Source organism: Polyodon spathula, chromosome 4 (assembly GCF_017654505.1).
Source record: "Polyodon spathula isolate WHYD16114869_AA chromosome 4, ASM1765450v1, whole genome shotgun sequence".
In the NCBI taxonomy this organism is placed as follows: Eukaryota; Metazoa; Chordata; class Actinopteri; order Acipenseriformes; family Polyodontidae; genus Polyodon; species Polyodon spathula.
This window is the reverse complement of record NC_054537.1, coordinates 49,474,074-49,490,067: the sequence shown is the minus strand read 5'-3', so window position 1 is coordinate 49,490,067 and position 15,994 is coordinate 49,474,074. Positions and strand designations below refer to the sequence as shown.

Genomic DNA, 15,994 nt, shown 5'->3' with positions numbered 1-15,994 from the left:
AGGTGATCCAAGGGAAGCATGTAGATGTTAAAGAGAAGAGGTCCAAGAACAGACCCTTGAGGGACAGCACAAATGACTGGGTTTGCAACAGGAGAGACAGGCTTCAGAGATCCCAGCATACTTCTGAAAGCGGTCAAGAAGAATGGTATGATTTATGATGTCAAAAGCGGCTGTTAGGTCAGGAGTACAAGCACAGAGGGAGCAGCTGCATCAGCATTAAGCAGGAGATCATTTACAATCTGCAGCAGAGCAGTTTCAGTAGCCTTCGAGGGTTTTGGAGAGAAAAGGGTGATTGGAAATGGGACGGAAATTAGATAAGACAGCCGGGTCGAGGGGAGGGTTTTTTGATTACCGGTGTAACTCAGGCAAGATTAAGGGCAGCAGGAACTGAGCCTGAGTCTAGGGACAGGTTGAGAGTGTGCATAATGGAGGGAGCAAGATCAGAAGCACAGAGACAGACAAGATTAGTCAGCCAGGGGGCACGTGGCAGCAGTTGATTTCAACAGTAAGTCGGAGACATCAGCAATGGAGAGGAGAGAAAGAGGAGAAAGCAGGAGAGGCAACCGGAGGTCAGTCAAGGTGGTCAAGTACTAGGTTTGTGGCGGCAGAGCATAGAATAGATGTTGTCAATTTTGTTCTGAAAGAAAGGTAAGGTATCATGACAGGTAAGATAGAAGGATGAACGGGAGATGGATCTATCAGTGGCTGGATGTAGGATTTGATCAATGGTCTTAAAGAGAACATTGGGTTTACCGTGTGTTGGAAAACATGGATTGAGAATTCATTAGCAGTTTGCTACGCATGTGGACTGGCAGAGCTATACTGGTGTTTTTTTTCTGAAAAGAGACTAATATTGCAGATAGCAGACTGCAGGTTCAAATTGCATGTACTGCTTACAATTGATAGAGACCTTGTGTCTACAAGTTTCTTGCCCAACATTGAATGCAAGCTAACGAGATAACAATGCTGTGGACTAGAAGGGAACAGGCTCTAAAGACTTCAGATAATGCCACTAGGATCAAAGGGGGTCGCAAGGAGATAACAAAAGGCAGATGTATGGACCTTTTGTCTCCAGGAGTGTGAAGAATGCACTGAGTTCAGAGGCTGTCACACTAGACTACACACACAGACACACACACATTAACACTCACACAATAAATTAAATTACCTTGACCATTGGTTAAGTGTCAGAGAAAGGGGAGGTGGACCATCTATATAGAAGGGTATTTAATGTCATGCAAACATTGTAATGTTGAGTATTGCGTTTGTCCTGTACCTGGGACCAGACTCCCTGCATATTTCAATAAACCTGGCAACTGATTGAAGAAAAGGACTCTGTGCATTTTCTTGAATCTACTTAATCACCATCATTTTTTGTAAGTTACTTCACCGTGTCCCATAGTTATGATTTCAAAGAAGTACTTCACCCTGGCATTGGTGAGTGCATGCCTGTAGCTATTGAGATGGTCGGTCCAGATGTCTCTGTGCACCATTACTCCAGACGACCTCCTCTTGCGCTCAAGCCTGTGGCAGGCAGACTTACGCAATCTAAGTTCAAGGATGTATCATGGGCAGTTTTGATCTTTCTTGACCGTTCTGGTTGTAAGGGGGGCATCAGTGTCGACGATCTGCGTAAGGGTGGCATTGTAGAGGGTCACCACATAGTCAACTGAATACAGGAGACTACCAGTTTGAGGGGATGAAGAAACACATTCCAAGAGTTTCAGAGGATTTAGCAAATTCTTGACGCAAGAAATTAACAGTATCGGTAGTGGAGGAAAGAGCAGGAAGATTAATATTAGCCGTGATTAAGAAATGGTCAGAGAGATATCTGAGATGGAGAGATTGGAGAGGACTAGACCCCTGGTGATGAGCAGATCCAGAGTGTGTCCCTGGGTATGAGTGGGGACGTTGACAGAATGAGAGTCCAAGACAGACCAGGAGCATGTTGAAGTTGGTCACTAGAGGGGAAGAAGGCAAGTCAACATGAATGTTGAAGTCACCTAGGAGTAGGATTTTGTCAGTAGAAGTGAGAATGAGGGAGAGGAATTCCGAAAACTCAGCAATAAAAGCTGAGTTATTCTTTGGCGGATGGTAGATAACAGCAAAGGATGAGAGACATGGGAGAGGAGAGCTTGATGGCGAGATGATCAAATGAAGAAAACGCTAGCAAAGAAAGAACTGAGGATGCAAGCACATAATTTGCAATAACAGCAGTGCCCCCACCTCTACCAGTGAGGTGTGGCTTGTAAAACAGTGAGTAGCCATTTGGGGTGGATAGATGTAGTGACTGCCTATCATTTACAGAGTGCAAGGTTTCTGCTAGACAGAGAAGATTAGTATCAGTTATAACTTAGTTGAGAAGCAGAGATTTGTTAGTCAGAGAACTGCAATTTAGGAAGGAGAATTTACAGTTTGTAGCAGGCAGTACTAGGGGATAGGGAGTTAGTAGCAGTATCTGAAGCAAATACTTACCAGTGTTCATTCTAGGATTGGAGAAAGAGTGAGCACGCTTTGTCCAAGGGATCCAGATTTTAGGTGTCAGAGTGGGAATAAGGCCTCTAGAAGCCATTGGGAGAGATTTGGCAACGGTCCTCACTCTACCTGTCTTCGCTCTGATTGCCACAGCACAGACTGCCCTTGGACATGTGGTCCTTAAGACTGCCACAGCTCAGACAGCCCTTGGACATGTGACCCTTAAGACTGGCTGGCACTTAGAGTGGCTAGCATTCTAAGACACTCTTTGCCATTTACATTATCCTGCAGATCTAGAGCTGGTCCAGTTTATCTACCTTCAATCTAAAATTAATTACTTCAAACAAGCTGATCAGAGAACAAGGATACAAATTTACTTACCAAACAAGCATTCAAATTTCCTTACCAATCGCTATTTTGTTTTGTTCCTTCAAACTGCAAGCAGCAACAGAATCCACATACTAAACCGGTCAGTCGCTTGAATCTATAAGTAACCACTAACTTAAAAAAATGTCAGACCTAGAATCAAATTGTAATCTCTTTAATGGAAAAAACTGTTGAAAAAATGGTATGAAAACAAATTTCCTGAACCGGGCAAAGTACAGGTAATTAACATTTCCTTAAAAGAAAATTGGCAAAGTAAAATGAGGGAACCTGAAATGGATCAAACTGAACTTACCTGGGGGGAAAAAAAAAAAAAAAACATAATAAAGATTTCTAAATGGGCTGTGAACATCCTACAAAACTGGATCCAAGAAAAAGGTAGACTTATATTTATTAAACTTTCTAAGGACGAGCTGAACAGTCTACTCTGGGAATTTTATGTCGGTTCCGTGAGGAATAGAGATACTGCATATCAAGCTTTATAAGAGCTGGTACCATACAGCACAAAAGTGAATTTAGCAAAAGACGCAAACTTTAACAATGCTAACAACGTAGTCTTAATAGTATTTAAAAGACAAAGTGGAAATGACAAAGCAACACACTATTCCCCAGTAACACCAGCAGAGCGTTCTGGCAGTACAACAGTAAATACAGTTAATTCAAAGCATTTTCAAACTGCACAATATCTGGGAATTTTCAAGTGAACATTTATTCCAAAAATCACTGATCTATAGTTACTTAAAGTTTTATCAGATTTGTTCATGTAATTTACTACGTTATATATAATTAATGTCCATTAATTAAACAGTAAATTAGCAAGTAATATGTTAATATAATTGATATACAGAAATGACTGACTTAATACACATTTTAACCAATATCTATATCTATATACACATCTATCTATCTATCTATCTATCTATCTAAAAAATAGTTATTAACCGAACGTTGTTATTAAGTGAAAAGCCACATTTTCAAGTGTATGTATATGAAAAACAATGTATACTGTAGTTGTAGAAACAGCGCAATGCACATCTTGGTTCATTACTGTGTTAAAAAATAAACACAAAATACACCAAATATCAGAACAAACAACTGTTTACTAATACTACATGGACCTTGTGCATAGTGATATTTACTGTTATTAGAAAGATGTTTTTTATTTATTATTATTTGCTGTGTTAATTTAAAAAGTAAATAAATCTAATAATTTTATAATCATTTTATAATAAGATTAAGGTACTCCAGCAGGGGATAGGTTGACATCATATAACCGCACACTTAAGGGTTAACACTTCGTTTTGTGCTGTGCCTTATAAACACCTTAAGTGTGCAGGTATATCAAGTCAACCCATCCCGTTCGTGCCTTAATGCTTCATTAGTGCCTTAATATTACCTAACTCCAACAATCCACAACTCAGTTAGTCTGTGTCCTGCTGATTTCTCATAGAACTGCTCTGGTGAAGGTTAAAGTAATAACATTTGTCACATACCCGTCACTTTTCTTTGAGAGATATCCCTTCTTTTCACTGCCAAACTCCTTATTGCCCTGAAGCTGGTGCATACTGTATCCCCCCTGCTTGCTTTGAGAGTCCTGGTAAAAAAAAAAAAAAAAAAAAGAAAAGAACATATGAAGATTAAAAAAAAAAAACATTTTGATTGCTGCAGTTTAGAAGATTTACTTATGAACGATCAAACAATAATTTTGTTCCAACATCACATGCGCACACACACACACATGCAATTTTGCTAAAGATGAAAGGGGTTATGCAATTAAATAATTTTAAGAAACATGCAATAATCACAATTACATATTTAGTATATTCACTGATCACCTTCTAGAGAATAAAGATATATACAAAGAAAAACAAATACTATTAAGTATAAATACTTCACACAAACATGGAAGCTAGAACTTACTCTTCTAGACTTCAGTCAGGAAAGGCAATAGAAGAAAAGAAGCAGAATGTAAAAGGTAGAGATATGCCCTTGTTTAGAACTGCATTAGTTAAGAAATAGCGTACACTGTAAAAACTGTATGTAAAGATTTGTTGGGGTGCTAAAGGCAAAAAATATTGACAAAAATATAGAAAAACGCCAAGCACTCTCCAAACACTGGCAATCATTCTTTCATATTTTATTTACAAAAAATGTATTGAATTAGAAAGTTCAAAACAAGCAAAAATATAGAAAAACGCCAAGCACTCTCCAAACACTGGCAATCATGCTTTCATATTTTATTTACAAAAAATGTATTGAATTAGAAAGTTCAAAACAAGCAAACATATTGCACTGTAAAGGCCTGTGGCCACACACGTTCAACTTTAACCTATAATCGTCTGGTTTTTGTATTCAGATCTTGTTTTGAACTTTCTGATGAAATATATTTTTGTAAATAAGATATGAAAGCATGATTGCTAGTGAGTGAGAGTCACTACTTTGTGTGACATGAGTTGATATAGGTAGATATCTACCATAGATTAATACAAATTTAAAAAAGTCTGTGATAAATGTACTTTTACTTTCTTGGGCAATCTTCACTTTATAATTAATTTTTTAAATATAGTACTTTTATGTAAGCCAAGGTTCCAAAGCAATACTTACAATGGTAGTGTTTTAATGAGGTTTCTCCTGCCTGGCCAAAATATTGCCTAGTGTAACTTCCCATTTCAGTTTTCTTGCAAGTATATCCAAGGAAATCTTGTACCTCAATGTGTTAAAGAAATTCCTTGACTACCTGTTCTGGGTATCGCTACAGAACCTAGATTTTACATATCTGTGAAACATTTTATTGTAAAACAAAACGATCAAACAAGGAAAAATAATTAGATGTATTCAGTTTTATTTCAATCTATCTTATTATTTTAAACAATGGTAAATTTGATCCACATACAAATTAGACCTTCTACCAAGTGGCAGGTTGTTTCATGAAAATGTACTATTGCTGTAATGCACTTGATAGTAATGGACAATACAGAGTTGACTACTGGGGACATTGACAGTGGGCCAGAATAAAATAGCTGCTGATGTTTTTGTTTCTGTTGACATCTACCTGAAGCTTATTGTGTGTAATGTAAAGTATTTTACATAACGACAGCCAGGCTAAATAAACCAAACAATTGGAAGAGAAACAGGATTTTCTAATATTATTTAAAACATTTAGCATATGACACATGCACATGGTACAAGTGTGGGTTTGTTTTTAAAACTAGCCTCTAGATGGCAGTATATCTGTACAGCAAAATTGTTTCATAAGAATATCCTATGCAACACTGCAATACATATCTAACCAAAAGCAAAAAAAGGCATTTATAAAAGCAAAGCAATTAGAAAATGTTATTAAAGATGTAATAACAACAACATAAAGTAAAGCACAGAAAGAGTGCTCTACTAACCGACTGTCACACGTTTCCTTAAAATGCACAGAAAACACACAAATCATGTATGTGTGCACAACACAGAACTCCCCATGCCAGTTCACAGTGAATCCCCACCTTTTCCTATTCAATCTAAATTGCCATACAAATTATTGAAAATCAGAATAGAATAAATTATACCTGTAGTTTTAGCTTCTGAAAAAATAAAAATGAGTGGGAAGGAGAAAAATTAGAATTATTTCTGAAAACCCTAAAGTCAGTCATTAGCTGTCATTTATTATAGATGCTAGTTAATATTCTTCTTCTGAAATTTGCTCCCTTGCTGCTGTTACTCTTTATAAAACAAACACACTATTATAAAAGTACTCTTAAAACTTTTTTTCACAAAATGATCTGATCCCGTTGATGAAATTGCTTAATTTATCAGATGTAAAATGTTGTCCGAGAGTGGTGTGTGGGGGTAGCAATTTCTTTATTTAACAAATTGGTCACTGATACACTGACATATTTTTTATTTATGTAGTTATTTGACAGGAACAATGTACAATGATTAACATTCATGACATGTCATAAGATGCATTGTACCCAGATTTAGCTAAAAACTCATTTTCATTGGCAGTCCCTGGACAAGCACAAAAACAGAAAATAATACAAAAAGTAACATTTACAGGAGAGAATATGATCGAGCATCAGATAATTGTATAAGAAGGAAAAAGAAAATAGAAAAATAAAAATATGGATACAAAGAAAGAGAAATGGCAGATGAAAAGATACAGCAGACATATACAAGCAAATGAAGAATTATAAACATTTAAAATACAAAACTAACAAACTAATAAAATAACACAGAAGCATATTTTTTCAAGAGTGTTAAATTCACAAAAAAGACAAACAATAAACACAAATAAACGGTTAAAAGGGAAATTATCTGCTGGCACAAACAGCTATAGCAAAGTTACACTATCATGCAGGACACACATGAGCATGTGAAACTAAGAATAACTTCAAGGTGCAAAAAGAAATTCACAAGTAGAAGACGCACCAAAAGTAGCATGTAAAGTGCCTATAGAAAATCTACACCCCCTTGAACTTTTTTCACATTTTGTTGTGTCAGTGCCTCAGTTTCATGCAGTTAAATGAGGATTTTTTTCCCACTTATCTACACACCATACTTCACACTGTTAAGGGAGGAAAAAGCTTTTATTGAGAAAAAAATGACATATTAAACACAATACTGAAAAGTCATAATTGGATAAGTCTCCACCCCCCTGAGTTAATACTTGGTGGAAGCACATTTGGCAGCAATTACAGCTGTGAGTGTGTTGGGATAGGTCTCTACCAACTTTGCACACCTAGATTTGGCCATATTTTACCATTCTTCTTTACAAAGCTGTTCAAGCTCTGTCGTTCCTTGGAGAGCGTTGATGGACAGCAATCTTCAAGTAATGCCACAAATTTTCGATCAGATTTAGTTCAGGGCTCTGACTGGTCCACTCAAGAACATTTACCTTTTTTGTTCCTTAGCCACTCCAGTGTAGCTTTGGTTGTGTGCTTTGGCTCGTTGTCAGATTTCTTGCAGAGGGCAGCAGGTTTTCCTAAAGGACTTCTTTGTACTTTGCTCCATTCAGTTTCCCTTCTATTCTGACAACTGCCCCAGTCCCTGCCGATGAGATACATCCCCATAACATGATGCTGCCACCACCATGCTTAACAGTAGGGATGGTACTCTTTGGGTGATGCGCTGTGTTGGGATTGCACCAAACATAACACTTTGCGTTTAGGCCAAAAACATTCAATTTTAGTTTTGTCAGACCACAAAACTTTTGCCACATGGCTACATAATCTCCTGAGTGCTTTTTTTGCATACTTCAAACAGGATTCAAGGTGGACTTTCTTGAGTAATGGCTTCCTTCTTGCCAACCTGCCATACAGGCCAGATTTGTGGAGTGCTTGGGATATTGTTGTCACATCCACACTTTGACCAGTCTTGGCCATAAAAGCCTGTAGCTCTTGCAAAGTTGCCAATGGCCTCTTGGTAGCCCCTCTGATCAGTCTCCTTCTTGCTCGGTCATTCAGTTTGGAGGGACAGCCTCATCTAGGCAGGGTCTTGGTGATGCCATACACCTTCCACTTCTTAATAATAGTCTTGACCATGCTCCAAGGGATATTCAAGGCCTTTGATATTTTTTATACCCATCCCCTGATCTGTGCCTTTCAACAACTTTGTCCCGGAGTTTTTTTGAAAGCACCTTAGTGCTCATGCTTTGCTTTGAAATGCACTACCCAGCAGACAGAACCTACAGGAACTGCTGAATTTATCCTGAAATCACGTGAATCACTACAATTTAACATAGGTGGAGGCCACTTAATTTGGTGTGTGATTTTGAAGGCAATTGGTTACACCTGGGCTAATTTAGGATTACTATTACAAAGGGGGTGGACATTTATCCAACCAAGCTATTTCAGTTTTTATTTTTAATCAATTTTCTACAAATTTCCAGAATTTTGTTTTCACTTGGAAGTTGTGGGGTAGGATTTGTAGATAAATGCAAAAAAAAGCATTAATTCCAGGCTATAAGGCAACAAATGGTGACAATTTTGAAAGAGGGTGTAGACTTTCTATAGGCACTGTAAATTTATACAGATGTAAATAGGATTCCCACAAAAAACCAAACAAATGGCTTGAAGAAGATAATGTACAAGATTTATTTGAAAAAAAAAAAAAGCTTCACATCAAAATGTAGTCATAAACAGATGCATAGAAAATAACATAAGTTGATTGATTTATCTTCAGACAAAGCATTAAAAATGTTTTACTTAGCCAGCAGGGTGTATAATCTAAAGAAGGAGTTACACATGTAATATTATATTTCCATGAATAATGTCTGGATGAAAAAAAAAAAAAAAAAAAAAAAAAACATTTTGCTAACTATAATGTTACAGAATCAAACTAATTAATCTGCAATGAAAAAGTACGAATATGTTCTAATAGTTTTCTTTGAGTATAATAAATTACAAAGAAAAAATACTCCTTTCATCATATTCGTACAAACATGAATATGAAAGACACCCCTTTATTCTGGTAATTGCCAGATGATCCTTTCCTTGTGTGTGAAAGAGTGCACTTTATCAATGGTCCCTTACCACGCATGCACTGCACAGCCGGCCAAAAAAAAATAAATGAATGCATTAGTTTTTCAGCAGTAGTTTGCTTGTCTCAGCAGATTTTTTTTTTTATTAAAATGTTTATAAGCCTTGAAAAGTTTTTTTTTTTTTAATCCAGACATTTAGTGATATAGATGTGTGAATGTTTCTTCAACTGATTTGTGAGTGAAATGTTAAATCATGACTTTGTTATTGCTGTATATTGCGTAATCGCATTGCTAGGCCAACAGAGCTTTCTTTTGTTTTATAAATAAATGTTTAATTTAAGTTTTTGCTAATTAAATAAATTATGACTAGGGAAATATGTGCTTATACAAAAACGGTTTCACAATTATATACTCTGCATTGTATATGTTTGAAATGGTATTCCTTTTTTGTAGTGTTTTATTTTTGTGATTTGTAGTGTCCTGTATGTCCATCGCTGGTAGTGTCACATGACCTTTTATTTACTTTTGCTTTGTGTACAAATAAATCCTGCTTGTGTTCCGACATTTCAACATCAAACCTCTGTGTCTCTCATCGATCACTCAGCAGTTACCCACACATATGACAGGACTCTCTGTGACAACGATGCACAGACATCGGGCCTCATTTACTAAGTGGCGGTAATTTGGTCAGAATTGCGGCAGGAAAACTGGCATGACTGTGCACGGTATTTCCCAAAGTGTCATGCCTTATTTACTAACTAAGTAGGAAATAGTAGTAAATAGTGTGGGTGGCAACAGGTCTGAAGTTGCGCACAGTATTTATTCTATTGACAGGTGATGGAGCTTACTTACTGGTGGCGGCAGGGATAAAAATATGAGAGAGAGAGAGAGAAAGAGACAGCGGTATAACAAGGAGGAGGCAGAGATAAAGGAAAACAAAACCAAAACAAAACAAAAAATGGCAGATGAGGGAAAATCCTTGTAGTCAGACCAACTAGTAATCCAGGGAGAGTCTGGAGAGAATATAATTCAGCCCCAACATGTGTAAATCACAATTTCTAGTTTGCAACTATTTGCATTTATCTTTTATCTTAGCATGGCGTTGGAAAATAATTTACCCCTTAATATTTTACTGAACCTAGAGTGAAGTGCTTTGTGATGGTGGTCCACTATGAAAAGGCACTATATAAAACAAAAAATTATGATGATATTTTATTATTATTATTATTATTATTATTATTATTATTATTATTATTATTATTATTTATTATAATTTAATAAGTTTTGGGTAAAATGTATTACCAGCTGCACTAAAATGTCTGATAGTAAAAAAACACTTTGTAAATGTGACATTGGCTGGGTTTCCATGGAAAACAAACAAACAAAAAAAGTCTCACGTATTTCTCGCAATATTTTGTTAATTTGGGTTTCCATGTAGTATTCTTTTAGGGAGACAAATTGTCCTCCCAAATGCAAATAACCTAATTAATATTAAAATACAGGAGGGTATATTTAAATATTTCTGTCTGAGTTCCAATTTAGCCTTGCGCAACTACTGATATCGTACAGATTTCTTAAACTGGGTTTCCACATAGTTTTTAGTTTTGTGTTGAAGCACTGCAACTGCAGCCTGCCTCTACAGGTCGTCAGGAGTTTTTAGCATGAGAAGGCGATTTACCCCCCCCCCCCCCTTTAAAGTGGTACAGTGTTTTAGACACACACTCCACCTTCATCCATATCCAGCATGTATATCTAACATACCCCAAATTCAATTTAAAAAATGCCATTTGTTGCAATGCTGCGATGCAAACATTTTCAATGTTCCTACCTCTTTCTGGTCAAGCTGCAGTGACGATTTAATCAAGTCTCTAAGGGCTGTCAGCTGCTTCTTTTCTTCATCTTGTGTTTGTTTTATCTGCAGAGAAAAACTATACTTTAGCTGTATATTGTTTTTTGACATTCAAAATTGACCTTCAACATACTGAACAGGAGAAGATCTACTGATTAAAAGTACTGATTACAGAAAATCTAACAGATGTTTACAGTTCCTTAATAACAAACCACTCTCTGAACCCATCTTTGTGTGGCACTTGTGGAAACTCCATATATCGTAATTGTGTAAGTATTCCAACATCTAAAGCCATCAATATTTTGCGGGTTAAAAAGAGTTTAGACACAGTTTGATGATATGTGCCATTTTCAAAAAACCTACATGCAAAAACCCCCCCCATAAAAATCTACTTTTTTTGTTATTGTTGATTTGCTATGATGGTTACATTGAATTCTATAGCTTTTGTATATAAATATAATTTTTAAAAAATATTGCACAAATACTGAATAATTTAATAAAAACAACTGCATTTTTTACTTGTATTTATTCATACATTTTAAAGGTTTTACATACAATTTGGCAATGCACTTTGTACTATTTTGTTTAGTCTGCACTACATCCATAAGATAGCTGACAGCGCTGAAAAAGGGCATTTTGGCATACACACCATGGCTCAGTCAAAATCTTACAGCCCCTCAATGGTAGAAGACATTTGAAATAAGATTTTTTAATTGAAATCCTCATAAAATATCGTAACTGTAATGTCCTAACATATTTTTAAATCCAACTTAGAAAGGGGTTGAAATTAGCTCGAAAACACAAAGTGGTCAAAGTCATACCTGTGTATAGTAATTTTATTTAGGCAGGAAAGGGTTACTCACTGTTCAAACAAGCTTACAGCCAATGGCATTTTGCCTGTGTACTTCTTACCACTTGTATGCATTATTACCCTGCTTCGACTTTACGATATCGATAAGGCATTTACAACACGGCGAGACACGAGCCATGCGTCATGTGTACATGCTCGGTGTCCAAACCGCAGTACCTGCTGTGGTCGCCCCGACTCAGTCAGAGTTTGTTTATTTTATGCATGTAACAGTTTTTTTTTTTTTTTGTTTGTTTGTTTTTTATATTTGCCCTTAACAATGTCTGATAAGAGCAATGAATTCAAAACGAAACCTAAGCTGTGAACTCTGCCACATGATGAGGTGCTTAACTTCAGGTGACAGTAGTTCTGGCTGGAGTATCACATACACACATTGAATACATCACTGGAAAGCACTGAGTCTGTACTTTTAAATAAGCCAGGTAGGTGTCTAAGTAATATGTGTGTAACCACCGGCTGCGCCACGAAATCAACAGTGTTTAAAAAATATTTGTATGAGTATAATATACGGGTAATTTTTAAAAAATATGTTATCTGGCTAAAGATTCAGGAACCTATCCCAATTTATAACATTGTGCCTATGAGAAAATGTACTTCAACTTACGACTCTTTGACTTACAACGCGACTTTCAGGATCCAATTGTGTCGTAAGCCCGAGGACTGTCTGTAATTAAATCTGCAGACAAAGGAGGCTCTATAGTTATCCATAATTGTGAGGATTATGAAGCTGAAGCTTTAAGACAATTAAATAACAACGATTTTTATGCGCCTCTGGCTAGACATCCAATATTAAGTTTTAAACACAGATATGTTATGTTGGATAAGGCTATGTAACAATCACACAGAGTTAATATGATTTTTTAATACAGACCTGTGAGAAGGTGTGGTCAGTTCACTGATTACACAGGCATCAGAATGTGTCTTTCAGGCACACAGGATTTATTTATAATTCCACAAGCAGTCAGGTGCAATTGCAGGTAGCAATGTTATCCCCTAGAACAAACACAGAGGTGCCTCTTGCCGTGGACACTCTCAGGGTTGCCACCAACAATGGTATTGCCCGCAGGTATTGCAAGTGCAGAAATAATTGTTCATAATCACACAGATAAAATAAAAAGGAAACTAAACACTTAATAAAACTACAAAGAAAAGTGGTGTTTTAAGCACGTCTAGTAGCCCCCCGCTAGCCTGTGAGATACAAAATACAATGAAGATTTTCTATTCCCTCAGTATACTTTCAAGGGGCTGCCCGGTACCCCTAAACTAAATAACTAATGCCCCATGGACTGTACCTAACAGTATGGGCAAGTAACAAAACCACACTGAGCATTTGTTTTCCTCAGCCGTCTCCGCTCCCTTTTCTTAGGCTCTACTGCCACCAGCTGCTGTATCCTGAACAGGCAGCTCTAGCTCTGTCTCTGTCTCTCTCTCTCTCTTCTCATTCCAGGTCTCTGGCCAGAGTTTCTGCTGGATCATATCCTGGTTGGGCTAATCAAAGGACTAGAAGATCGTCATTTTTATGAAGTTGACTGTGCCCCAAGACCTGCCCCTGAACCAATTAAAGAGGTTGTTGCGACAAACCCTCGTCATGTCACTGCCACGATTGACAGGAGGATCAAATAGGGCTTCTGACCCTCCCCTACAAGATCATGCATGTGCCGAATAGCCAGCACAGATCACCCCTCTCAATCCTCAAGAAGGCCTACAGTATCAGGGAATCTCCAAAACATTAATATTGCAAAAGAGTTACCATCTTATTTATCAGCTACTTGTGACACACACACACACACACACACTTCCTTAAAAAAGTATTTGGCCCCCATCCCCTTTTCACATTTAAGAGTCTCAGATTCAGAATTTGAAATAGATTAAATTAGGATTTTTTCCCACTAATCTACAAAGCCTTGAACACAATGTCAAATCTAAAGAAATTCCAAAAGCATTCAACAATTTACTAAAAATGAAAAATTTAAAAAAGTTTAAAAAAGTATTCATACCCCTTTGTAACTGCAAGCCTAAATTTGCTCCGGTGCAATACACTGGCTCTCAAAAGTATTCACCCCCCTTGGACTTTTCCACATTTTATTGTGTTACAACATGGATACAAAATTGACTTAATTAGGAGTTTTTGCCACTGATCAACACAAAAAAAGTCCATCATGTCAAGGTGAAAAATAAAATCTACAAATTGTTCTAAATTAAATACAAAGACCTCAAAATTGCTGTCAATCACCGTTCCCCACAAAGTTCATAGGGACTTATCTGAAAAGACTACTGGCTGTAATAGCTTGCAGAGGTGGTTCAACCAAGTACTGACCCAAGGGGATGAATACTTAAAAAATGATAAATTTCAGTTTTTTAATTTTTATTATTTAATTTTTTACTATTTTCTTTCTTTTTGGGGGGGGACTCTGTGAAGAAGAATGTGTGACTCACAAATAAAAATTCCATATCTAATGCATCAAACTAGAAAGGAAGGGGGAGAAATCAACAAAAAAACAGAAGGGAGACCGCATCAAAACAAGAACAACAACTCAGGTAAGACAACCATTAAATGTATTTATCTAAATGCTAGAAGTATCAGAAACAACTAGAACTTGAAGCTACTGCACTAACAAGTAACTATGATGTGATAGGTGTTACAGAAACGTGGTTGTCTGAGAGTGATGGGGACGAATATAATATTTGTGGGTATACACTGTATAGGAAAGACAGGCAGGACAGAAGAGGAGGAGGGGTAGCGCTATACATAAGAAACAGTCTTGAAGCCCAGGTGTTAAACCTGGACAAAGAAAATAAAACCGAATCAATATGGGTCAGAATAACGGACAAAAATTCAAAGGGCATAATAATAGGAGCATGCTATAGACCGCCAGATTCAGACGGTGAGCACAATAATCTGTTATACAATGACATTAGAAATGTGTGTAGCAAAGGAGAAGCCATACTAATGGGGGATTTCAACTTCCCCCAAATAAAATGGGAAAACCCGGTGGGTAGCGCGAAGGATGAAATAGAAATGGTGGAAATGACAAATGACTGCTTCCTAACACAATTTGTGAAGGCACCCACTAGAGGGGAGGCATGCCTTGATTTAGTCTTTTCAAATAACGAAGATAGAATAACTAAAACAGAGGTCAGAGAACCACTGGCAAACTCAGACCACAACATGGTCTCATTTGAAGTGTTTTTTAAATCCTCAAAAGTAAAGACTAAAGCTAAGGTTTACAATTTTAGAAAAGCAAACTATGAAGGTATGAAACAGAGACTAACAGAAGTAGATTGGAGTAAAATAGAGAAAACACCCACAGAAGAAGGATGGTTGTTCTTCAAAAATGTAGTACTAGAGGCACAAAACAATTATATCCCTAAAGTAGACAAATCTAAATGTAAAACTAAATTGCCAAAATGGTTTAATAGATCAATTAAAAAAAAATATTCAGTGAAAAAGGCACTTTACAGAGCATTAAAAAAGGACCAAAAAGAAAGTACACAGAAAGAGTACACAGAACTGCAAATGCAAGTCAAAAAGGAAGTTAGAAAGGCCAAGAGAGAAATAGAAATGAACATTGCTAAGGGAGCTAAAACCAATTCCAAAATGTTTTTCCAATATTACAACAGCAAGAGAACATTCAAAGAGGAGATTAAATGTTTAAGAGATACAAATGGCAAAATCGTAGAGGAAGAAAAAAAAATAGCAAATATATTAAATGATTACTTTTCACAAGTTTTTACAAAGGAAGATACTGACAACATGCCCCACATGTCATCCAGTTCTTATCCAGTTTTAAATAACTTTAGCATAACTGAGGCAGAAGTTTTAAAGGGACTAGGAGCTCTTAAAATAAACAAATCCCCTGGGCCGGATGAGATCCTCCCAGTAGTACTCAAAGAAATGAAAGAAGTAATTTACAAACCGCTAACCAAGATCATGCAGCAGTCTCTTGAC

General features: G+C 36.7%; 1 protein-coding gene across 4 annotated transcripts in view; it reads right to left on the bottom strand.

Moving 5' to 3' along the window:
- LOC121314606 (arf-GAP with SH3 domain, ANK repeat and PH domain-containing protein 1-like) overlaps positions 1 to 15,994 on the bottom strand; it is a 217,966-nt gene that overhangs the window by 60,762 nt on the left and 141,210 nt on the right. For 3 of the 4 annotated variants that reach the window (XM_041248042.1, XM_041248044.1, XM_041248041.1), the window contains exons 11-13: positions 11,157 to 11,243; positions 4,780 to 4,788; positions 4,353 to 4,453 (exon numbers count right to left, since the gene is read on the bottom strand). In XM_041248042.1, the coding sequence (XP_041103976.1) occupies positions 4,353 to 4,453; positions 4,780 to 4,788; positions 11,157 to 11,243 (197 nt within the window). The remainder of the gene's footprint in view (positions 1 to 4,352; positions 4,454 to 4,779; positions 4,789 to 11,156; positions 11,244 to 15,994) is intronic. The other variant, XM_041248043.1, reaches the window with a different exon arrangement.